General features: G+C 38.1%; 1 protein-coding gene across 2 annotated transcripts in view; it reads right to left on the reverse strand.

Moving 5' to 3' along the window:
- LOC113424388 (long-chain fatty acid transport protein 2) overlaps window positions 1-23128 on the reverse strand; it is a 33385-nt gene extending 10257 nt beyond the window's left edge. Inside the window, exons 1-7 of one of the 2 annotated variants that reach the window (XM_026686058.2) lie at window positions 22568-23122; window positions 18324-18533; window positions 16872-17030; window positions 15840-15964; window positions 13575-13769; window positions 3883-3973; window positions 1239-1437 (exon numbers count right to left, since the gene is read on the reverse strand). In XM_026686058.2, coding sequence (XP_026541843.1) covers window positions 1239-1437; window positions 3883-3973; window positions 13575-13769; window positions 15840-15964; window positions 16872-17030; window positions 18324-18533; window positions 22568-23045 — 1457 coding nt within the window. In that variant the 5' untranslated portion in view covers window positions 23046-23122. Of the gene's footprint in view, window positions 1-1238; window positions 1438-3882; window positions 3974-13574; window positions 13770-15839; window positions 15965-16871; window positions 17031-18323; window positions 18534-22567 lie in introns of both variants that reach the window. The other variant, XM_026686059.2, reaches the window with a different exon arrangement.
- Window positions 23129-24873: the final 1745 nt, after the last annotated feature.

The following is a 24873-nucleotide window of genomic DNA, read 5'->3' on the forward strand; positions in this document are numbered from 1 at the left end:
GTTGTTGTTAAAGCTGAAATATTCATTAACTGATAAGAAATTGTAACATATGATTTTTATGTACTATGCTTAAATCTAATCTTAGTCGGCGTAGTTCAAGGTTGTCTAAGCCAAGAATCTCAAGTCTGGTGCTGTAGGTTATTCTGTTGTGAACAGAGGAATGTAGTACTCTTCTGGTAAAATACTTCTGGACTCGCTCAATTATATTTATGTCAGATATACAGTGCGGATTTCAGACAGCAGAGCTGAATTCAAGTATTGGTCTAGCAAAGGTTTTGAATGCCCTAGTTAGCAAAACAGTATTACCAGAGGAGAAGCTTCATAAAATTAAATTTACAACTCTTAAAGCCTTTTTGGCAATACTGTTGCAGTGAGCTTTGGCACTTAGATCATTTGATATGAGAACTCCTAGGTCCTTGACAAAGTGAGGGTCATCAACAAGGTCATATCCACCTAGATTGTATTTGGTATATAGATTTTTTTTTTACCAATGTGTAGGACAGAGCATTTGTTGGTAGATATTTGGAGTTGCCAATTGTTAGACCATTCAGACACATAATCAAGGTCTTTTTGAAGGACGGTAGCATTGACGGTGATGTTGAATAGTTTAACATCAGCAGCGAAGAGGACGCAGTTGCCCATTACTGTCTTCAGCTGCTTGTTCTTGGGCATAAACTAGCTGGAAATGAAGCTGGTTTAAGAAAGCTATTCTGGCTTTCATTCACTTCTGCCACTGTGCCCACAGGTGTGCTGCTTTGATGATAATTAGAACAGCCCTCCATTGCTAGATTCCCACCCTTCTTTTGGCCTTCCAATGAAGCCTAGAAAAGAGACAACTCAGCAGCCCAGAATAAAATGGTTGCTGAAAGGAAAATACACATTGGCCAGTTGGAATGGAAGCATTAATGTATAACAGAATAAAAAAGTAGCAAACAGTCAGGACTGTCTTGTTTGCCCCAAAGAGGCAAAACTGTCCGTTTTAGAATCTAGTGGTTAAGGCACCAGGCCAAAAATCAAGAGTCCATAAGTTCTAATCCTGCCTTAACTATAAAAGTCATTCAGGTGACTTTAGGCCTGTCACTCTCTCTCAGCCCAATCCTCCTCATGGAGTTGTTGTTGTAGGGGAAAAAAGGAGAAGGAAGAAGGTTTGTTCACCATCTTTACTTATTTATAAAAATGCTAAAAAGATGGGAGCAAGCAGGGAATGGATATCAGCTTTTAGTGTCTGTGGGACTCACCGGAAAGTATCTCCCACTCGGTCCTGGAAATATATAAACCCATCGTGGTCTTGCATCATGAGGTCACCACTGTTAAAGTAGCTGTCTCCTTTTTCTAGGACATCCTGGAGAAGTTTCTTCTTTGTTTTCTCAAGATCTCCTGCATAGCCATGGAAGGCAGTCTTCTCGGTGATCTTGCCTACTAGTAAACCTGTTTCACCTGCAATTAGGAATCAATTAATCAATTAATATTCATTCCCGAGCAAGCACATTATTTCCACATATTTCCCTTTGGGTTTTCCAGAAAACATTCTATTTTTTTAAATTAAAAACAATTAAAGATTGATTTACTTATTTAATTTGGTAAGTTAATAAAAATGAACATGTCATATTAATTCTGCTATAATATATGTATATGAAAAACATTTCTAATTCTCAAAAATAATAAATTACATTCAAGCAGTTGCTTTTATGTGAAGGAAAGCATAGTTCTAGAAAAGTGAATTTAATGTAGCCTTCTTATTGATAGCCCCAAACTTATGAAACTTTTTTCTAATTGATGCAGACCTTTGTACTAAAAAGGTAGCCATTATTTGATTCCCTTTTTTAAGCTCATAAATACACATACTCTAAACCAGTGGCCCCCAACCTTTTTTGAACCAGGGACCGGTTTTACGATTATTTATTCTTCCACGGACCGTTACCTTCTACTACTAGTCCCTAAAGCAGCGCGGAGCTGCTTTAGCCGGGCTTCTCTCTCCCTTCTCAGTCTCTCTCACCTTCCTCAGTGACCTGTCGCCCTTCTTCTTTCCAGCCTCGGGCAAAAAAAAAAAGACTTGGCACAGCCGGCTAGAAAGCACGCCCGAATTCCTCGTAACTTCCCGCCTCCGCCTGCGAGGAAGTGGGCGGTGGGGGGGGAGGGGTGCAAGCGTGGGCCGGGAAGCACGACTGGTCAGGGAATGACCTTCCCCGGAAAAGTCGGAGGCGCAGCCGCCACCGCCGCCGCTGCTGCTGCTTCTTTGCGCTCTGGCGACGGGCGCTGTGGAGCTCCTTCAGCGCCTGTGCTCAATCTGTTCCTCCGGGTTGTGGTGCAGCAGCAACAGTAACAGCTTTATCTGCGCGCGTGCGTGTGCGTGGTTGACGGGGGAGAGGGAGAAGGAGAGAAAAAGGGAGACTAGCGCTGGGCATACCGTAGCGCTCTTTTCTCCCTCTCTCCCCCTCGCGGCACCCAAGCTTTGCGGCCCGGTAAAAAATGGTCCACGGACCGGTACCGGTCCGGGGACCGGTGGTTGGGGACCCCTGCTCTAAACTGTACAGGTAGTCTTTGACTTATGAACACAATTGAGCCCAACATTTCTATTGCTAAGTGAGAGATTTGATAAATGAGTTTTGCCTCATTTTACGACCTTTCTTGCCATACTTGTTAAATGAATTGTTGCAGTTGGTAAAAACAGTAATACTCGGCCCTCACAAAGGAGACAAAGGGGCTGCCACTTTATTTTCTTTGCCCTATATTTTTCACTCCCTGCCCCAACCATAGTGAAGGAAAAAATTCATAAGGACATTCATTTTTCACTCTTCTCTAGTAGATACAGGCATGAAAAATGAAAGGGCAATAGAGACATTATAATGTATTCAATTCTTTTTTTCAATTAGGATACATTCTAATATGCATAACTAGCCTGCGGCTTTTGTATTGAAAACCCAAGCTCAAAGGTAATGCTAGTTCCAAACAAATCTCTAAAAAGAAGCCAAGCCTTTGCTGGATAGTCAGTCTTTCTGTCACATAAGTCATCTAGTCTGGTAGCACCTTTTCCAAGTTTTATTTAAAAGCTTTAGGCAGTTTAACTCATTCCATTGAATGCACAGAGCATCATGGGAAATTAAAATGTTCTGACATCACTTGTCTTTGTTTTGAGTCTCAACAGCAGACTTATGACTATTAATTATTTTGCACAAAGTTTGCCTGTTTATCCTATGTAGAATCCACATCAGTTTCCTTCTGATTGTTGCCAACTCTGTCTAACATAACCAATTTCTACAATATTAGGTCTTCATATGGAAAAAAGAAATATGGTACTGATTTGGACTGTTTTGGTTGTTGTATAAACTCGATGTGCACAGACTTGTTTATATATTTGCAATACTTGCAGAGAACTTACAACAAATCAAAACATGCCCTGTCTAAGACAATAATTGAGCACAGACTCAGTGGATCATTTCCTGGCTAGCAACAAGGGCCTCTCTCCACTGCTCAGATTCACAACAAACATGTAAACTCCATTTCTTCCTCCATAAAACGGGGAAAAATAAACTGGTTTTTGTAATCTCCAGAATACCATATTTTAATCTCTTTTCCCAGGCATGAAGTGCAGCCTTCATGTTGGTATCCCAAAAGCTGGGGGATAGAATTAATCAGATTTCTCCAGAGGTTTCATGTAACCACTCCCATGAAACTGAACTTGCAACTCATTCACTGCTGTGATCAAGTGACTGTTCTGTGGAAAACTCATATGTGGCACTGAGACAACCAAGGACTTAACCCCCAAGGTCTGAATCTGACCAATGGCACAAAGAAGAAGACCCATTTTATCACTGGAAGTAGTGCATAACTTTGCTTTCGCAAAATCCAATTCATTTCAAAATGTAATTTGTATTAACATACCTGTGGCCACTGGGATGCAGAATCCTTTTTCATTCCTCACAACCTCATTCTGGTCAATATCATATTGAATTAATTCAAACTTTGCCAGTTTCTGAAGCAGAAAAAATGGAAATTGGTAAGGGCTGCAAGGCAGAAATTCTAAACAACTCCAGCAGTTGGTCATAAAGAACCACACAACTCTTTGTGTGCCCCTTGAACTAATGCTCCCAGTTTGATGACTTCTAAATGATAGAATTCTGTACTATTTTTCAAACATTAAAATTAATACAGCTGGGTGGTGATTTTGGGGTGTTTTTACTTTATGTTTTAAAATAGAAATCCTTAAAGGAAACAAAACCCAGGGGATTTTCTGGTCTCAATCTTTTAAGGCAGGGCGATCAAACTACCAGCCCACAAGCCAGATGCGTCACATGCTGGCCATGCCCACAACTGGTTTAGCAAAGGGGGAAAAAACTCCTGCCGTGATGATGTGAGTCTGACACCCCTGTTTTAAGGGATAGAAATTGCATCCTTGTCATTTTCCCTTCAGAGTACTGATTTAGCATCTCCAAATGTACAGTTCATAAAACTATCTTCCCTCCAGTAACATCAAGGGATATATGTAGCCCTCTTCCACCTTATTCGAATCATACTTAGAGACTGATTGAGTTGGATGAGTGACCTGAACATATCCAATAGGCTTTGTAGCTGACCAGAGATCTAAATCAAGTATATTTTTAATATACTGCTCTCCTTTCAGGACTAGCAACCTAGCGCTCTTCAAGTGTTTTAAGCAAATCCTACCCACTCTTGCCATAACCATGCTGATAAAGGTATAATCACAGATATATCAGTGATCACATGTCAGGTGCCATATGTCCAAATATATGTGTATATTACCCAGCTTGTAAGCACAATAACAATTAAATTCAAAGATCTAATAGAGAATGTGGTAAGGGCTTCAATGGATCTTTGATCCATTGAGTATTTTAGAGGAGCATGAAGAAGCCTGAGATGTAGTGCTTATCATGTCATCCCTCCTGACAGCTCAGACCAACTGGACCTTCAGACACTCTCCAAAGCTTTGAAGAGAGAGCATCTGGAGCTAGAGTTCGTAAACAACTTCAACTTCATCTGAACTCAATACAGGGATGGTGTGGAATCACAGTGGTTTGTCCACTGACAGTCTTTTGCAGTTTTGTAGTAGTGAAATGCCATTATTTGGTTGTTCTGGTGTGCAAGGATCAGAGAAGAGAGATTTATACTGTCTGCTGCTGATCAATAAATTTGAAGGCTTGTCTCTTCTTTTACACATATCGTTATGGTTGACATAGATTATCAAGAATTTGCAAGCCAAGCATTTTACTACACCAGCAGAACAATTCATTTGCCCCCCCTCCACATATATTAGTTGGTGAGATGATGTCACTACTATCTAGTAGATAGTCTAATTTGTATGCCATCTTTCATCATAATTTTTCCCGGCCACAGAAGATTTAGGAGGCGGGTCCTCAGAAATTTGCCCAGTTCTGATTACTTGAAAATGCAAATATTCCTCATCTCACTCATCACTATATTAGTGATAATCTTTTATGAATTTTTTAGAGTCATGATAACTTTCTTCTCTCTAAGTTTTTGCAGAATTCTGTATGTTCTCAATGATGTCCTTCCTTTAGAGATGTCATAGATTCAATTGTGTATTTAGTTGATTTCACTTTCAGCCGTGCCAGATTTTTTTTTACAACAAATAATTTAAAACCCTTGCCAAAGTTTTAAAAAACTTCTCCATGGAATTAATTGGCTGAAATATTATTTTGGTCATATGGTTTATATCTCTTTGTAATAGGTATGACAAACCTAGAATCGCACAACAGTACCCCCTGGTGTATCTAATACATTAACCTCTTGCTGAGATATTTATATGGCATTCCGAGTTTGCTTCCGATTAAGCAACTTCTATGTAAACATTTTAGACAAAGCCATAACTGACAAAAATCAGTTTTTATCATTATCCCACCAGATCTTTCAAGAAAGTATATTCAGAGACTAAGCAATTTTTTGACAAATCTAAGGCATCCAAGAGGGAGTATTTGCCTTGCCTAGGCAAAGCATGTTTTCCCCCAAAAGCTGGATTTATATTGTTTCCTACACCTTGTGAAACTATGATACTATCAGGAAAAGAGAAAAAAGGAGAACCTGATGCAGAAGATTCAAATAATTTCCCTCTCCTACTGTTCTCTTTAAAGCAAGACTATCAAACTCCCAGCCCATGGGCCAAATGCGTCATATGTTGGCCACACCGACGCCCGGTTTAGCGAAGGGGGGGAAAGTCCCTATACATCACATGACACCACCATGATGATGCGAGTTTGACACTCCTGCTTTAAAGGAACCCTAAAATAAGTTTAACCAATAATTTATTTAAAGAGGTAATAAACTAACAAAGATTTAATGTGCTTACTGGAAATCCAAATATCATGTTTATTCCTAATTCATTCAAGATGAATTAATTCCTTATTCAGGTGTGAATACCATTACACTATATTACAACAAAATTGGTCATCATTATTCATCCGTGTAGTTTTTATAAGCAATATGAAGCTCACAATTTCATGAAACGAATAATTTCCAACCTCTTTCCCTCCAGGAAGTTTTACAAACATGAGTCAGCTATAAACAAAATACTCCTAATTAATTCAAGTGGAAGTAATCCATCACCAATCACCAAAAGAATGAGAAGAATTGTAAGTAATTTTTTTCCCCAAGAGGCAAATTTCCATTTGTCATCTAGATCTTCCATCCCAACATGTATGTTGCCTCTCAGGTGCCTGAATTCAAGATATGATGGAAAGACTGACAAGCCTCTGCAAGTCTAATGAGCCTTATCAGATCTTTCTTATTCATTCATATGGTCATAAATGATATGCAAGGCATGACTTCTAGGGCAGTGATGGCTAACCTTTTCAGCTTGGTGTGTCGAAAATCGGGAAAAAGTGTAGCCTTCCTCGGGTCATGTGCCACTTCAAGAAATATCAATAATTTGGTTTATGATGGACTGGGCTGGGGTGATCACACAGGGCTGTGAAACTCGTCTCCCTGGTCTCAGGGCTGCAGGTGCAGGATGTGGGGATCGGAAGGCCACCTTACAGGGCTGTGAACCTCATGGATCTCCTTTCCTCCTGTAGTGTTCCTGAGGTAATGAAACTGACAAACCTCAGTTTATGGCGGTTAAAACTGGTTCTCTGCTGCAAAGATCTTGTGGCAGCGGTGACACCACACCTCCACGCAACAAGCAGGGAGCAGGGATTGGAGCAGAGCACAGGCAGCCTCTAAATGTGCAGGTTTTCCACACCAACAGGCGTGTCAGTCAAAGTGCCTCGGCGTGTCATGAGTGACACGCGTGTCATAGGTTAGCCATCACTGCTCTAGGGTATAACAAGTGATTTTATGGCTTTTGAGAAGAGAATGAAGAACCTTAGGGGACAAGTGAACTTCTTATTGCTACTTCCCATTGAAAACAAGACTCAGGAAAATGAAAAGGTTTTTTTAGTGAACTTTTGCTGGCAACATTGGTCCATGTTTGGGATTCCAAATTGGTGCAAGCATATAGAAAGGAGGATGGTTTTGCAGATGTAGAATTCATCTCACAAAAGTGGGGAATGATGTTTTTGGAAAACAACTGGCTAACCTGATCAGAAGGTTTTAAACTAAAAGGGAGAAAGAGTAACACAGTCATGGACGAGTAATACATTGGCAAGTAATAAACTGAACACAGTACGAAAGCAAAGCATTTGGGAAATGACTAGTTTAAGTTTTATAAAGGGGGAAAGGAAAAAGGAAATTGAATATAAGGAGTCTATCCGATTATCTCAAATGCCTCTATACAAAAAAAAGTACTCTATAGGTAACATGCAAGATGAGCTGAGTGTCATGAGGCACAGAATCAAGTATGATATAACAGGGATCATAGAAATAAGGTGGATGAATTCCAGTGGTAGAACATTTGATTTAATGGTAACATTTGGATTAAAATAAGCTAACAGAAAGGGTGGCTTACTAGAAATCTGCCATAGACAATCAAATCAGTCACAAGTGGTAGATGAAGATTTATTGAAGCAGATTAACTGAAGCTTCAAGACATAACTACGATAGAAACTTTTAAATCCTTTTGACATCTGTTTTAGTTCTGTCAAATACGGATAAATGCTTGACTTTTTTTCTTTGAAAAGGCTCGATTGGGTTTGAGAAATCTAAATATGTCCTTATTAATAAGAAGAAATTGGCTAATAATGTTAAAGTGACCCATTATTAGAGTTGCTTAAAAAACTAATTAAAAACCAGTTAAAACATGCCATGGATTTTAGAAAGGCTAATTTTAACAATGAGAGAGAAAGACAGCACTCTTTAATAATTGACCTACTCCTTAACGATGGAAATCAACTAGATAACTTTGGATAGTCACTGTTTCTCAGCCCTAGAAGAAAGGCAATGACAAACCACTTGCAAAAAAAACTTGGGACTGCAAAGATGCCGGAGAAGTATTGTTACCCCCTTCAAGAAAAAGGATTCCAATAATCATCAACCAGTGACCTAATTTCAATATCTAAATAGTTGTTAGAGCAGATGATAAAACAGGGCATTTGTAAGCATCTTGAAAACAATGTCAGGATTGCTAGGAATCGGCATGATATTGTCCAGAATAGGTCAGATAGAACAAATATTGTCTCTTTCTTTGACAAAACAGTTACCTTGGCAGATAAATAACAGAACAGAACAACAGAATTGGAAGGGACCTTGAACCCTTGGCTCAAGCAGGAAATCCTACACTATTTCAGACAAATGATTGTCCTATCTCTTCTTAAAAGGAGTTAAAGAGAATGTTATGTATATATTTAGCTCAGTTTCAGCAAAGAAATTGATTTCTTAACTTCAGAGATTCAGCATTCATAGCAGTAGATAAAGAGCAGAAAGCAGTAGGGTCCTACAGGGTTCTGTTTTAGGCCAATATTAGTCAATCTCTTTATGAATGATTGGAATAACAAAATTGATGAGCTGCAAAATTGATGACAAAAAACTGGAAGATGTAATCAACATTCAGAATGATAGAATGAGACCAATCCATAGTCTAATCTGGACAGGTTGAAAGACTGTGGCAAGAGGAACAAGTTGTCCTTCAACCAGAAAACATTATATTTAAATAGCAACATTCTTAGCTTGGATGGAAGCATTACACCAGGAAAAATCTTGGCTGTGATGATTAACAATAAGCTGTACATCAATGTAAGATAGCTGCTATAAGGGCTAATTCTTTTGGAGAAGAAGCAGCAATGGATGTGTGAAATCTCACCGTGCCTCATGGAATGTTGGGCTTTATTACAGAACAGAATAATAATATTTGTTCAGATCATAAAATTAAAAAAAACTAATCCCTCCCTCAGGATTTTTCCAAATGGGGATGTCTCTCCATTAATGGAACAAGGTGTCCTCTCCATTCTCATGGTCTTATCATTGGTGTGTATGTAATTGTACTAGGTCCCATTTTTCCTGTTACATTGGCCAAATAATTTAGCTAAAGCAAGTAGAAGCAAAGAAAGGGGTGCAGAATAGGAAATCAAAATTGATGAATCTATAATATTATCTCAAAGACCTCAAGCTAATTACAAGGTATTTGATTCAAATTTCATCTTCCTTTTTCATGTTTGTTGTCTATTTGTCTGAAATAATAATATTGTGTCCTTTACAGGATTGTTATAGTGGTTATGGAGTAACACATTTCAGAATAAACAAATGTTAAATATTATTATGAGATATAATATATTATCCCAATGATTTAGTTGTGCTCCAAATGTGCTTGACTTCAGTCCCAGAAATTGACATACTGCTGCATAAACAGGGGTTGTTGGGAATTTGAGCTATTACAAAATCACTATTATTTATAGAGGCTAAACCAACTTATTAACATTTTATTAGTATAAAGAGTCCCTCTTAAAGGAAGATGGGTAGTTTAGTTATATGACATATAAACAAACAAACAAATAAATATTCCTTTAAAAAACTAGCCAAGATGGCGACGACAGCTGCCTTGGTGAAATGCTCTCTAATGGTTTCTTTATTATTATTATTATCTGCAATTCACTTCAGATTTCATACTCATGAGACCATCTGCTAAGAATTAGGCAATGTTTCCTAAAGGAGCAGCTTTCTGATTCTCCACCCCCACCTGTCTTTGCAAACGCGGAGGAGATTCTAACCAATTCCCCAGTGCTATGGATTACAACAAAGAAAGCGAAGAAGCGACCATGCCAGAAGAGGAGACGAGGTAAACAAGCGGGAATTTTAAACAGACTAAGGAATAGGGGGGGAAAAACTCCTCTCCCTTCAATCTTTCTGACTAATTTACACTCACTGGCTAACAAGATGGATGAAATTCATCTCTTAAATAGATGGAATTCTGATTTTCATAATTCAGCTGTTCTTTGTTTTACTGAAACCTGGCTTAATCCACAAATTCATGGGGACAACACCATATACATCCCAGGATTTCTGACATTTAGATCAGACAGAATTGAAGAGACATCAGGTAAAACAAAGGGTGGAGGATTATGTGTATATATCAACAACAGCTGGTCTCAGGATATAACTATAAAAAATAAGTTTTGTGATAAAAACTTAGAGTCTTTACACATCAACTGCAAGCCATTTTACTCTCCACGAGTTCTCCTCATTTCTCCTAATAGCTATGTATGTTCCTCCACAAGCCTGTGTAAACAAGGCATTACAAACTCTTGCTGATCAAATTATGGAGGCTGAAGCCAAACACCCAGGTTCCCTTCCCATCATTTTAGGAGATTTCAATTAAGCTAATTTAAGGAAAGAGCTCCCAAAATATTTCCAGCATGTAAATTGTCCCACCAGAGGCAAAAATACTTTAGACCACTGCTGCACAACAGTAAAAGATGCTTATAGGTCTTTACCATGAGCAGCTGTGGGATACTCTGACCACTGCATGATTCACCTTGTACCTGCCTACAGACAAAGATTAAAACCATTAAATCAACAATTAAATCAGTGAAGACTTGGTCGGATGAGGCAAAGCTGAAACTCCAGGCCTGCCTTGATTGCACTGATTGGAATGTTTTGAAAGATGCCTTTGCAGACCTAGATGAGCTCAGAGATACTGTAACATCATATGTTAGCTTCTGCGATGATCTGAATGTGTTTTACTGCAAGTTTGAAAAGAAACTACAACCACCTATCTCCACAACCCACATCTCAGACACACCAACAACAGCCAAACCTCCTACAACTGGCCCCAATCCATTGGGCTCACAACTTCTGGTGATCACAGAAAAAGAAGTGCAAGATCTATTACCCAGACAGAAGCCAGGAAAAGCACCAGGGCGAGACCAGATAACTCCTTCTTGCTTAAAAGTGTATGCTGACCAATTAGCCCCCATCTTCACCCAAATCTTCAATAGATCACTAGAGATGTGCTATGTTCCTTACTGCTTCAAACGTTCTACCATCATCCCAGTGTCAAAGAAGCCCTGCATCAAGGAACTGAATGACTACAGACCAGTTGCTCTAACATCTGTAGTTATGAAAATCTTTGAAAGGCTTGTGCTGTCCCACCTGAAAACCATCACGGATTCGCTGTTAGATCCCATGCAGTTTGCATACTGAGCAAATAAATTGACAGATGATGCTGTTAACATGGCTCTGCATTACATCCTACAACACCTTGAATCTCCAAATACCTACGCAAGGGTCCTCTTTGTAGACTTCAGTTCAGCATTCAATACCATCATTCCAGACACTCTTCTAAGTAAATTAAACCAGCTAGCGGTACCTGAATACACTTGTAAGTGGATCATAAGCTTCCTAACAGACAGGAAGCAGCAGTTGAAGCTCAACGGAATCACATCCGATACCTGTACAATCAGCACAGGGGGCCCCCAAGGCTCTGTGCTATCTCCATGTCTTTTCTCCCTATATAACAATGACTGCATCTCAAATGATACATCTGTTAAAATACTGAAGTTTGCTGATGACACAACAGTGATTGGTCTCATTCGAGACAACAATGAATCTGCATACAGGCAAGAGGTTATACAACTTGCCTCGTGTGTAACCAGAACAATCTGGAACTGAACACACTCAAACCATAGAAATGGTGGTAGACTTTAGAAGAAACCCTCCCATACTACCACCTCTTACAATACTAGACAACACAGTATCAACAGTAGAGACCTTCAAATTTCTAGGTTCTACTATATCACATGACCTAAAATGGACACCTAACATCAAAAACATCATCAAAAAAGCACAATAAAGAATGTTGTTTCTGCGCCAACTCAGAAAGCTCAAACTGCCCAAGGAGCTGCTGATATAGTTCTACAGAGGAATTATTGAGTCTATCATCTGCACCTCTATAACTGTCTGGTTTGGTTCTGCAACCCAACAGGAAAGACACAGACTTCAGAGGATAAGTAGGACTGCAGAAAAAACAATTACTACCCACTTGCCTTCAATTGAGGACCTGTATACTGCACGAGTCAAAAAGAGGGCTGTGAAAATATTTACAGACCCCTCACATCCCGACATAATCTGTTTCAACTCCTTCCCTCAAAATGATGCTATAGAGCACTGCACACCAGAACAACTAGACACAAGAACAGTTTTCCCCCGAAAGCCATCACTCTGCTAAACAAATAATTCCCTCAACACTGTTCAACTATTTACAAAGTGTACACTACTATTACTGTTAATCTTCTCATCACTCCTTATCACCCATCCCCTCCCACTTGTGATTGTAAGACTGTAACTTTGTTCCTTGTATCCGTACGATTTATATTGACTGTTTCCTAGTATGATTTGATTGTTGATTGTACCCTATGACTATCATTAAGCGTTGTACGTTATGATTCTTGATTCTTAACAAATGTACCTTTTCTTTATGTATACTGAGAGTATTTATACCAAGACAAATTCCTTGTGTGTCCAATCACACTTGGCCAATAAAGTATTCTATTCTATTCTATTCTATTCTATTCTATTCTATTCTATTCTATTCTATTCTATTCTATTCTATTCCTTCCAAAAATCTGGGATGACATGACTGGAAAAAGAGAGGTTTTAAACAGAAGGAAGGAGCACATATTTATTTTGGTTATATTTAGTTGTGCAGAAATATGACAGCCTCTAGATTCTGATAATGCTCAACAGTACTATTTCATCATTTAGTAAGGTGGCCCCATACTGGGAATCCTACAGTTGCCAAGATTGATATTCTTTTTGTAACATGTATTTCAAGTATATGGCATTTCACACAAAACTTTGTCCATTTAAAACTAAGAGCTTCTTTTAGTGTTCACATACATACATCCATGTTTCTTAACCTTGGCAGCTTTAAGATGGGTAGGCTTCAACTCCCAGAATTCAGTCAGTCCATCCATCTTAAAGTTGCCGAGGTTGACAAACACTGATACAGATATTGAAAGGGTGGGTTCAGCTAGACCGCTAACATCAGAAAAGTAATATAATTTCTCTGGACAAAACAATTCCTATAACCTTCAAGCAGGCTTGAATTATAAGAATTGCAGTTCAAACAATAATTCTAAATTGAAGGTGCTACAGTGGTAACTGGGATTGTGTCCATCAGCTTCCTAGATTCTCTTCAATATGTCTGCAACATCCCAGTTTAATTTTGTTACCTTATAGAGGAAGTTAATCCTTCCTATAGCTCCAACTTTCCCAATGTAGTTAATAAAGCCTATATTGCCTTCTGTAGCTCCATAGAACTCATAGACCTTAAGGCATCCAAATCGGTGCAGAAATTCTTTCCAGACTTCTCTCTTCATGCCATTGCCTATGGCCAGTCTCACACTATGGTCACGATCATTGTCCTTCTGCAAAGTTAGCAAGAGAATCTTTACAACATTCAATAATATTTATTGATATATAGTTTCTTTGTCCTCTATGCTAAATAAGGATCAAACATTATTCTTTTTAATCCTAATGTATTTATTTATTTATTTGATTTGTCAATCACTTACAAGATAACAGGTATAAGTATCAACATAGTTATGAATACATGAAATGGATACATATAATAAAAATAAAAAAAGAAACAGTAGGACAGAGACAAGAGGCACGATTGGTGCACTTATGCACGATCCCTACAGGCCTCTTAGGAAAGGGGTGAGGTCAATAGTAGATAGTCTAAGGTTAAAGTTTTTGGAGTTTAGGGAAGAAACCACAGAGTCAGGTAGAGTATTCCAGACATTGACCACTCTGTTGCTGAAATCGTATTTCCTGCAATCAAGTTTGGTGCGGTTAACCTTGAGTTTGTATCTATTGTATGCTCTTGTATTGTTATGGTTGAAGCTGAAGTATTCATTTACAGGTACATTGCAATGTGTGATTTTATATACTATATTTAGTTCGGACCAAAGGCAGCATAGTTCTAGGTTTTCTAGGTCTAAATTTTCAAGTCTGGTGGCATAAGTTATTCTGCAATGAGTAGAGGAGCGGTGAACTCTTCTTGTGAATTACTTCTGCACTTTCTCCACTGTGTTAATATCAGATGCATGATGTGGGTTCCAGACTGATGAACTGTATTCAAGTATAGGTCTAGCAAATGTTTCGTATGCTCTAGTTAGTAGTGTGATATTACCAGAGAAAAAGCTATGTAGGATTAGGTTAACAACTCTTAATGCCTTTTTGGCTATGTAGTTACAGTGGGCTCTAGCACTTAGATCATTAGAGATGAGTAGGTAAGGGTGCATGAAGAAAAAATGCACCATACTCAGTGACTTTGATGATGTACTTTTTGCACATGCATATTGCACACTCTAGTTCTAAATTGGCTGGAAAGGTTGCAGTGATGTTTGGTGGACATAGATCAACACTTTTGCCTGCAGACTGAATACAGCCTATGAGAAATTATGTGCTTTCTATTAGATTCTCACCAAGTTCCAACCATTCTTTAAGACCTCACCCATTCTCCTTGCCCCCACCCCATTTTTTGTCTGAGCCCAAAAAAAATACAGGTTGTCCCCCAGTTGCAACTGGTTGTTGAGTGACCCATTTGTAGTTACAACAAACTCCCCAAAACTACTTATGATCTGTGCCCCCTGGTCATATGAACAAATTTTGGGCACTAAGCCATCAGCTCATATTTATGGCTGTTTGCAGTACGCCATGGTTATATGACCACAATTTACCAACAATTTTGCCATAAATCAATGTTTACTGCCAGTTTCTTGCAAAAACTGCCCCAAAGAAAACAATGGGTTTGATTGTAATATTCACTTAATGACCTCAGCATTTGCTTAGCAACTGCTATGGAAAAAGTCATAAAATCAAGCCCAGTCATACAGTGACTCACTTTACAATCATCAAAACTTACATCACAATTTGAACACTACCTCTACGTCTTCTTTCGTTCTAGCAGTTGATTGCAAAGAAGATATTTTCTAAGACAAAGTTACATATATACTCCATTAAGCTCATAGCTTCCCTCCTGAGAGCTAAACCCTATCCCCAATGCTAAACCCCACTTCCCAAAACTGCAGGTATAATTATTTTAAAACAGACTCCCTTGTGATCAAGGGAGAAATGTCAAGGCCTCAAGGTAGCTTTGAACAAAAGTGCTATTGGAGACTGAAATATTGTTCCCTCAAAACAAACAACAGACACTATAGGTTTCAAAATAAATCTCTACTGAGGTAATTGGAGGTAGTTTCTAATTTCCAAGTGTAAGTAGAAAGGGCAGGGTTTTCAGGAATGTATGAATGCAGAAGTTAATGTGTAAATGGAGTATTTGTATATGCACAATAAAGTTATATACCCAAGGTACAAGGAAAATGGCAGAATTACTCATTTTCATTCTTTGCAATCTTCATCTCCCTACCCCGCTCACCAAATTTATTTATTCATTAATCTGTTTATTAATTTATTTATATGCCTTTTTTTACCTTTGGTGCATTACATAAATAGTGCATTGTTTCGCCCACATATTGGATTACAGAAACCTGATATCGCCTGCAGTCATTCCAGAAATTTGAAACAGAGAACTTCGGCCCTAAAACACATGTAGCTCCTTGTGAGAAAAAAAAAAGACGTTTGTATGTCATAGTACAGCAAAACAATAGAAAAAAATATGTTCCAATCAAAAAGTGGAACAAATGGAACAGACTTAAATACCATCAAAGCAAATCAAAGTATGGGATTTGGAGTTTCTCCTGTATCTCAGGCCTTCTGAAAACCAACATCTCCTTGACTGAGTGCTAAAAACATTATATTGAAGAATGACTTCAGAGTGGAAGGTTGTTTTCATCAGAAAACCAGTGTGGGTTGATAATGTGTGGCTAATAAGCATTTTGCAGATCTGACAGCTGTTTTTTCTTTCAAATAAAATGTGGCCACTAAAGAATACTTTTGAAAAATCAATCCCTGTGTTTTGGTCTGTTGATTGCTTTGAACAAGTGATTCATCATATTTTCTTGAAGACACATTTTTGTCATATTTAAATTGTCCCCCTCCCTCTTTTTCTTCATTTTCTCCAAATTCTGAGGTTAGATATTTAGTTTTCAGATTCTGGGAATTTATAGTCCCAAATACTTCTGGAAGAAACCAGATTGGGGTGGTCTGGATTGTAAGTGGCATCCTTCTTTTTGATGCTGTTTTTGACCATTTCTTCTTATTTGAAGTATATTTGTTTATTAATTCCATATTTAAGTATATCAAATGATATGCACTAAGAATTTTGCACTGAGGCTTAGACTTTGGAATAAAGCATATGTACACCATATTTCTCTCTTTTCCATGATCCATGTTTAGACACCCCAGTAACCAGAGACTTCTGAGTCAAAACAACTTACAAATCATTTTTTTAAAAAATAAGTTAAACAAACTATTCATATATTCTAACTCCCTTCCCTTCTCTCCCCCTATCCCTATTACTTTCACAGCTCTCGTGTACTTATTGATGGATAGGTGGTACATACCAACCTCCAGGCATCCTCCAATTCCAATAAGAAGCGCAGCCGAATGGTACAGTGGCAGCGGAGTGTAGATGATGTCTTTGGCATTGATGTCACACATGATAAACATCTTAGATATCTTGAGCAGCTTCATTTGGTTGATGATAGCAGCTTTTGGTAGTCCTTAAGTGAAAAGGAAGGGAGCATAAGGAACATCTTAGCTATGGTGCAGCACCTATTCAATCTTGACTTCTTTCCAAAAAGCTAAAATGCATCAGTCCTAATTATTAATTGAATGGGAGACCATCAGAGCTGTAAACTAATCTTGGAATGTAACAAAAAGATGCTGGAAGACATTGGCAAACTACTTCTGTAAGTTGCTAAGAAAACAACAGCGAGGCATCCATATAGTCACCAAGAGTCAAGCTTAGCTGAAAGGAGATTTAGAATAAAATAGAATAACAGAGTTGGAAGGGACCTTGGAAGTCTTCTAGTCCAAGCCCCTGCTTAGGCAGGAAACCCTATACCATTTCAGACAAATGGTTATCCAACATCTTCTTAAAAACTTCCAGTGTTTGAGCATTCACAACTTCTGGAGGCAAGTTGTTCCACTGATTAATTGTTCTAACTGTCAGGAAATTTCTCCTTAGTTCTAAGTTGCTTCTCTCCTTGATCAGTTTCCACCCATTGCTTCTTGTATGGCCCTCAGGTGTTTTGGAGAATAGCTTGACTCCCTTTTCTTTGTGGCAGCTCCTGAGATATTGAAACATTGCCATCATGTCACTCCTAGTCCTTCTTTCCATGAAACTAGACATACTCAGTTCCAGTAACCATTCTTTATATGTTTTAGCTTTCATCTTTGTTGTTCTTCTCTGCACTCTTTCTAGAGTCTCGAGATCTTACATCATTACCACCAAAACTGGATGCAGTATTCCAAGTGTGGTCAAGTATGATAATGCTTTAATTAACTTGTCAAATATATAGTCATTTCACATTTTGTGGGTAATTCAAGGCAGGAGGAGGAGGAGGAGGAGGAGGAGGAGGAGGAGGAGGAGGAGGAGGAGGAGGAGGAGGAGGAGGAAGAGGATTGTGATTTTCTGAAAGAGAGTTCCCCTTGTCTTGAGAGGGATTTTTTGTGCAAAATTTTCAGAAGACATTTTTTTTTCAGATTTTTATTATATCATACTAAGCTTATTTGAAGTCATGTTTTTGTATGTTTTCTATCTCAGAAAGCAAGTGGGTAGAGATCATTTCAAAAAAGTTGCAAAAAAGAGTTTCAGATATGGTCCTGGACTGCAGATTGCCAAGTCCTAAATTAAGGACTTGGTAAGGCTATTTTTCACTTGACAAAATGTACATCTGCTTCATTCTTGAATATGCATTAGCCAGTCTTCAAATGGAGAGAGATTCAGAAATTCCTAGATTTATCTTTAGTCCTTCAGACATTTAGTACATTCCAGAATTGTTCCTCCTTACCTGTGGTTCCAGAAGTAAAAATGTACACAGATGTAGATGTAACTTTTACACTGGCTCTGTAGGAAGCAGGCACAGGTTCATCTGAACTCAGTTTAACCTGTCCAAGTAGTGCCTCGACACCATCAAAGGGAGAATCATCACTGAGAAAGAAAACTTGTAATCCTTCATCCTTTAAATCAGGTAGAATATCTTCAATGGCATTTTTAAAATCTGAAAAGAAGAATGAATGTAGAACTTTGATTGGATCTCATTTTCTATCCTCATTTTGGTAACTGCATTATTCCGCACATAGGCAAGCAATAATAAATTAAAATGCCACTTGGTTAAACTTGTTTTATTATTACTGTTTAGTTCATAGCTCATGGGCAGATTTTTTATTTTAGCTGTTGGTTGTAGGTAAATCAAATCTTTCTGAACTGATATTAATATGTCTAACTACTTCTTGACAGAATCACTCTTGCAGTTTTATGAGTTAGGAGATTCATGTCTCTTTTTTACATAGATTTCCTATAGTGTTTCAATTAATTAGAATCAAAACTCAAAAGTTTTTAGGGACATTATCAAATCTATTGGTTTATTTAATTCTGATTGCCCTTCCATTCCACTAGAAAGAAATATAATTAACTTTCTCAATGGCAGGAATGTTTATTCCCTATTTCCAATCTGCATTTATGGAAGTGCATTACCTTTTATTAACAATATTATGATTCTATGGCAGTATTCTAGAAATGTAATTCCACCACTTCAGTAAATCCATTATCTCTGGTCAATCTAGTTGCACAGAGGTTCCCAGTACTTAAGATTCAGAGATAACTCTAAGTGATGGCAAAGTATAGAAAACTTTCTTTCAAAGTATTTTTTTGCTCTCCAAGTATCAGATAAATTTTACATTAAAAGCATTATACAGCTCAGTTTTTACATTATGTTGCTATATTCTGAATTATTTTAAAGTATGTCTAAAATTAAGGAACTTTCAGAGCTTTTCTGCACTAGATAGTGACAGTAATTCAGAAGATCTGCCCTTCTAGTCCCTAGGTAAGCTATTACATGTTTTGTATTTAAGTCTACATGAAAACAACTCATTTTTCTTAAGATTGTGAAGAGACTAAACAGGTCCCTCTATTTAGAGGAAGAATAGGTATGTCATTCCTGAACCAATCCTTAAATACTTCAACTTTAATCTCCAAAGCTGAGGTTACTTTGGAGTGGAAAGGATATATGGGAACATATATATGGGAATATGCATGGATCTGTGGAGAAGTTGAGAACCATACTTTCTCAGGGAAGAGATGCTAGCTTTGTCAACAACCAGGAGTAATCCAGCTTCAAGAATGAAAAATGTGAGACAAGAGCCTGCCAAACTGTAGGAAGGCAGGGATAAAGAATCCTATTATAAAGGAGAAGGGCAACCATGCTGATTAATGGCAATTAACTGTTTTAAATGACTCTGTCTTATTATTCTGCAAAAAAATTATCTAGCCATGTCATGTTTTGTACCTGAACCCAAGTCTTGTTTGAGAATTTGGAAATATTTGCTGACTTCCTGTCAGTAAGGTTGACAGTAGCATTAGACTGCAATCCCTTAAAAGAAGCAACATCTTTTTCTAATACTGTTCTTCACAGCCCATCATTTTCAGGATATTCATTTTCTGCCCTTTAAGGACAACACATTTTATTAGCCATAAAGTACATATCATAGACATGAGTTGGGTTAATGTGTTATAGTGGAAAGAACTTATATTGCACCAAGGACCGTTGCTTCTTGAAGTGGCACATCTTCTGCTGTGCTTATCAAAGACATTGAGCACAATCTGCAGAGAAGGTGTTACTTGCTTATTCCAGACTACTCACCCAAAGCCTTGTGTGAGGACACTTTTTTGACTAGGAGTTTTGACATTTTGATATGAGCCATTTCAAAGCTTCCCACTTGGAAGCATTTCAGATAATGCTAAGGGAGAAACTGAGAGGAGTCTTTAGTATTGGTGTAAAGTCACTCAAATTACTTCATCAAATGATTGTTGTTTTTTTCCACTGGCGGGTAATGTGGGATGGGAAGGAAATGCAGGCAAGAGAATTGACCAATTGTCCAATTATCTGGATTATTCCAGATTCAAGTTTGAAAGGTAGCATCAGTTGCCTGCCTTATCACTGAGGCAGAATAGGGTCAGAGATGGGCCTCTGCATAGGATACCCACAACATTAAAATAGTGGATGTGACGGAATGATCAAATCTCTGTCCTTTTTTAACCTGCATCCAATGGATGTAAGAAGGAATCATAAAGAAAATATTTGTAGTTCAGAGTTCAAATGAGAGGTCCTTGGTGCTCTTTGAACTTGGCTGTTTTCTTGTAGACATTTCATCAACTAAACTAGGTAACATCATAAGTAGTAGTAGTGGAAGTGTGCCTGCAAGCAAATTTTTCTGATTTGCATGCTTTCTGAAGTGTTTTCTGCCCATACATGGTACCCATAAAGGAGAATATTTGTAGCTCAGAGTTCAAATGAAGGGTCCTTGGTGCTCCCTAAGCTTAAATGTTTCCTGCAGATGCTTCATTACCCAAACTGGTAACATCATTGGTGCCATCAGTATTGCTAAGTAAACACTGATAATATTACCTAGTTTGGGTAATGAAACATCTGAAAGACAACAACCCAGCTCAAAGTGCTCAAGGACCCCTTGAGAAGGAATCAGACTTCAGTCACTTTAGTCATATCCATCATTTGATTTTGTTGGTGCCTGTGGAAACCTCTGAGCTAAGTCATCAGGGCAGCACCATTTATGTCAGCATACTTATCTCCTGATTCAAGGACTGCAGGAAAGCTAACATGACCATGAGGAACAGTCCAATTTTGTTAGAGTCCTAACTCTAACAAAATTGTATATCACGTGATAGTTATCTACTGAAAAAGCATCGAAGACATTGCATAAGGGACCTCCACATCAGGGACATTCATCTGTCAAAAAGAAAAAGAAAAGCAGGGTATTTTGCATCTTGTCACTGCAAGAATAATTTATTTTTTTTATTAAAACAAAAACAAAAAATAATATCCCAACTCCATGCACCATAACAAGATTAATAGCTTCATCTCTCTAGAATGTATGTGCAGAAGCCTGACAGTGGGTGAGTGGTGGTTCTCACCATTGGGAAACTGGCTTCTCCACAAACTTTCCAAACATCATGGACTAAAAAGGAAAATTGCTTTATCCAAAGTTTGAGACATATTCCTGCTCAACCAGAAATACATCAGCTCATCTGATCAACAGAAGCAAAAACAAGTTGGTCTACATAGTTGGAGCACTAATTGACTGTTTCCCCCTCAGGCAGGAGATTAGAAGAATTTGACATAATGGAAAAATGTTGTCAGGACATGTTTGGATTATAGTTTATTGCAATTAGGAAAAGGCTCATTGTTGTGATAACGGTCTGTTCAGATGAGATTGCAAAACATTTTTAGTGTCCTTTCTTTCTATTACATTCATTTCCACTTTCTTTTGACATTCAGTTCAAATATTAAGTTGCTCTCTTTTCTTTTCAGGCAAAAATGTTTTCTAAATTGCTTTCACAGTATTTTTTTTCTTCCCTCTTTCCAGGAACCTCACTGGGTTTTTTTAGGTCTTCCCCATGAAGAAAAAATAAATGAAATAAGGGAAAGAAAACAAGTTTTAAGTTACTGAATCTTTTTTTTTTTTTTGAAAAAGAGCAAATATTTTGATTAAGGTTTGATTAAAATAAAGTTTTGAATTCATAGCAGCAGCACACTGCACGAAACTTGGAAGTAAGCAAGTAGGTGGTGGAATTAGTTTGAACCTGGGTAAAAGAGAAAAGTTCACTTCATCTGCTAACTTTTCTGCCACAGAATTGACATTTAGGATGGAGTATATTCTAGGTAAAGTGAATTAACTCGGACCATAAGGAGAATTCGATTTCTAGAATCCCTGCGTTTGAGACAAGCAGAAGCTGAGCTGTAGACCTTTGATTATAGTTCAACTGGAAATCAATGTACCGTATAATCTTTTTTTTTTTTACAAATTTACAGAACCTATGAAGATTAACATGAAAAAAAATGAAAGTGCTGTGTCAGAGATATGTGTATAACACAAAGGGAAGGGTTAAAGCAAACAGGAAGGGTCAAAGATCACTGAGATTCCCTCCTCTTGAGAGAGCTGAAATCAAGCAGCCTCAGATTCACAGTGAAAATATACATTTCATGATCAGTGGACATAATTGTTTGGTTTAACTCACCTGGGGTTGTCAGAAGCACTTTGGCATTGCAGGATTTCAACACATGCAACAAAGATTTTAATCGGATGTTATAATTGATGCATGCCATGGTGCAGCCAATCTTCTCCAAGCCCATCCAGATCCAGATATAGGCAGGGATATTCTTCAAGAAAACAGCCATGGTTTCCCCTTCTTTCAGCTTCACATAGTCCTTTAGCACTCTGGCCATTTGGTTGCTACGTCTGTCAATGTCATGATAGGAATAAATTTCATCTTCAAAGAGAATGAAAGGCTTCTCTGGATGTTTCAGGACCTTGTCTAAAAAACAGTCCAGGAGGGTGAATGATGGATTTTGCTGCAAACGTATTTTGGACTTGTATTCCACCCACAAGAGAGAGAAAAAGAACCGCAGGTCCAGCCAAATATAAGGGGAAAAAATATTGGCTAGCAGAGGGACAAGGATCAAGAGTCCCAGCAAAATTGTATAAAAGTGAAGCATGTTTACACACTGGTCTGAGATCCAGCACTCTGGAAGCAACAGGCACAGACTGATAGCTATGTAGAATGAGAACAAATAACAATGAAGGGAGAACTTGTGCTCCTCCCTCTCCCTTGCAAAAATGTCCTTGGAGCCCTGCCAGTAAAATTTAACCCCTATCAAATGCTTTCTTGGATTCTTGTCTAGTTCATTGCTGAGAATGGTGTGGGTCTATTCATCTGAGGGTTAAAACAAAGCCTGAATGAAAATGGCCTGATTGATTAATGGACGTCTTAACAACTCACATTCATAATAGTTTTTCATGTCCACATCTTTCCAAAAACCTTGAATGGATTTTAAGTATAACATTGCAAAAAAGCTCATCCAGTTCCTTCTGCCCTTGGCAAAAAGTGAAAATGTGGGTTTCAACAGGTTTTGCTCTCTATTATTTGTCAATGCTAATTCAAATAATTTGTTTTGCAAAATACATGTGATCTTTAAGGTAATACACATTTGGAACAGAATTTCCATTGATAAGCAAGGTGGTTGTTAAGTAAGCTGCCTCCAATTTTATGACCTTTTTTTGCCACCGTGGTTAAGCAAATCATTGCAGTTGTTAAGTGAATCATGCAGTCATTAAGTGTATCCAGCTAATCCATTCATTTTGCTTGTTAGAAGCAGGCTGGGAAGGTCACAAATGAACCTGAGACATTGCAAACATCATAAATACATATCAGTTGCCAAGCATGCAAATTTTGATCTTCTAATCACAGGGATGCTATGACAGTTGTATGTACAACTGGAAACTGAACAAGGAGAGATTTAACCTGGAAGTAAGGAGAAACTTTCTGACAGTGAGAACAATCAACTAATGGAACACCTTGCCCTTGGAGCGCCATCACTTGAGACTTTCAAGAAGAGATTGGACTGCCATTTGTCAGAAATGGTGTAGGGTCTCCTGCTTGGGCAGGGGATTGGACTAGATGACCTACAAGTTCCCTTCCAACTCTGATTATCTGACTACAAGGATTGGGTGTGAGTCACTTTACAGAATAACAGTTAGAAGGGGCCTTGGAGGTTCAAGCAGGAAAAACTATACCATTTAAGACAAATCAAAAACTGGATGCAATATTTCAAGTGTGGTATTATCAAGCCATTATAAAGTGGTACTAGTACCAGTAATTCTCAACTTATGACCACAGTTGGGCCCAAAATTTATGTCGCTAAGTGAGAGATTTGTTAAGTGTGTTTTATCCCATTTTACAACATTTCTTACCACATTTGTTAAGTGAATCACTGCAGTTATTAAGTTAGTAACATGGTTATTAAATGAATCTGGCTTCGCCATTGACTTGCTAGTCAGAAGGTTGCAAAAGGTGATCACATGACCCCAAGAAACTGCAAACACCATAAATGCAAGTTATTTGTTAAGAATGTAAATCACATGATCATGGGAACGTCGCAGTGGTTATTGTGAAAATGGTCACTTTTTTCAGTATTGTTGTAATTTCAAATGATCACTAAGTGAACTGTTGTAAATCGAGGATTACATGTACTTCACCTGATCTTGATTCTATCTCTCTGTCAAGGCAGCCTAGGACTGTGTTGGTTTTTTTGGGAGGGGCAGCACACTGCTGGCTCATATTTAAGTGATTGTCTGTTGGGACTAAGATCCTTCTCACAGTTACTACAATTGAGCCAGGTACCACCTATTCTATACCTGGGCATTGGTTTTCCCTGTCTAAATGTAGAAACTTGTTTTTTTCACCACTGAATTTCATTTTGTTATTATAAGGCTCTGTGTTCAACTATGTCAAGATCCTTCTGTATCTTTTTACCCTATTTTCTG

The sequence above is a fragment of the Notechis scutatus genome, chromosome Z (genome assembly GCF_049901735.1).
Source record: "Notechis scutatus isolate UNSWTSFEM ecotype Mainland chromosome Z, rNotScu1.2, whole genome shotgun sequence".
NCBI lineage: Eukaryota > Metazoa > Chordata > Lepidosauria > Squamata > Elapidae > Notechis > Notechis scutatus.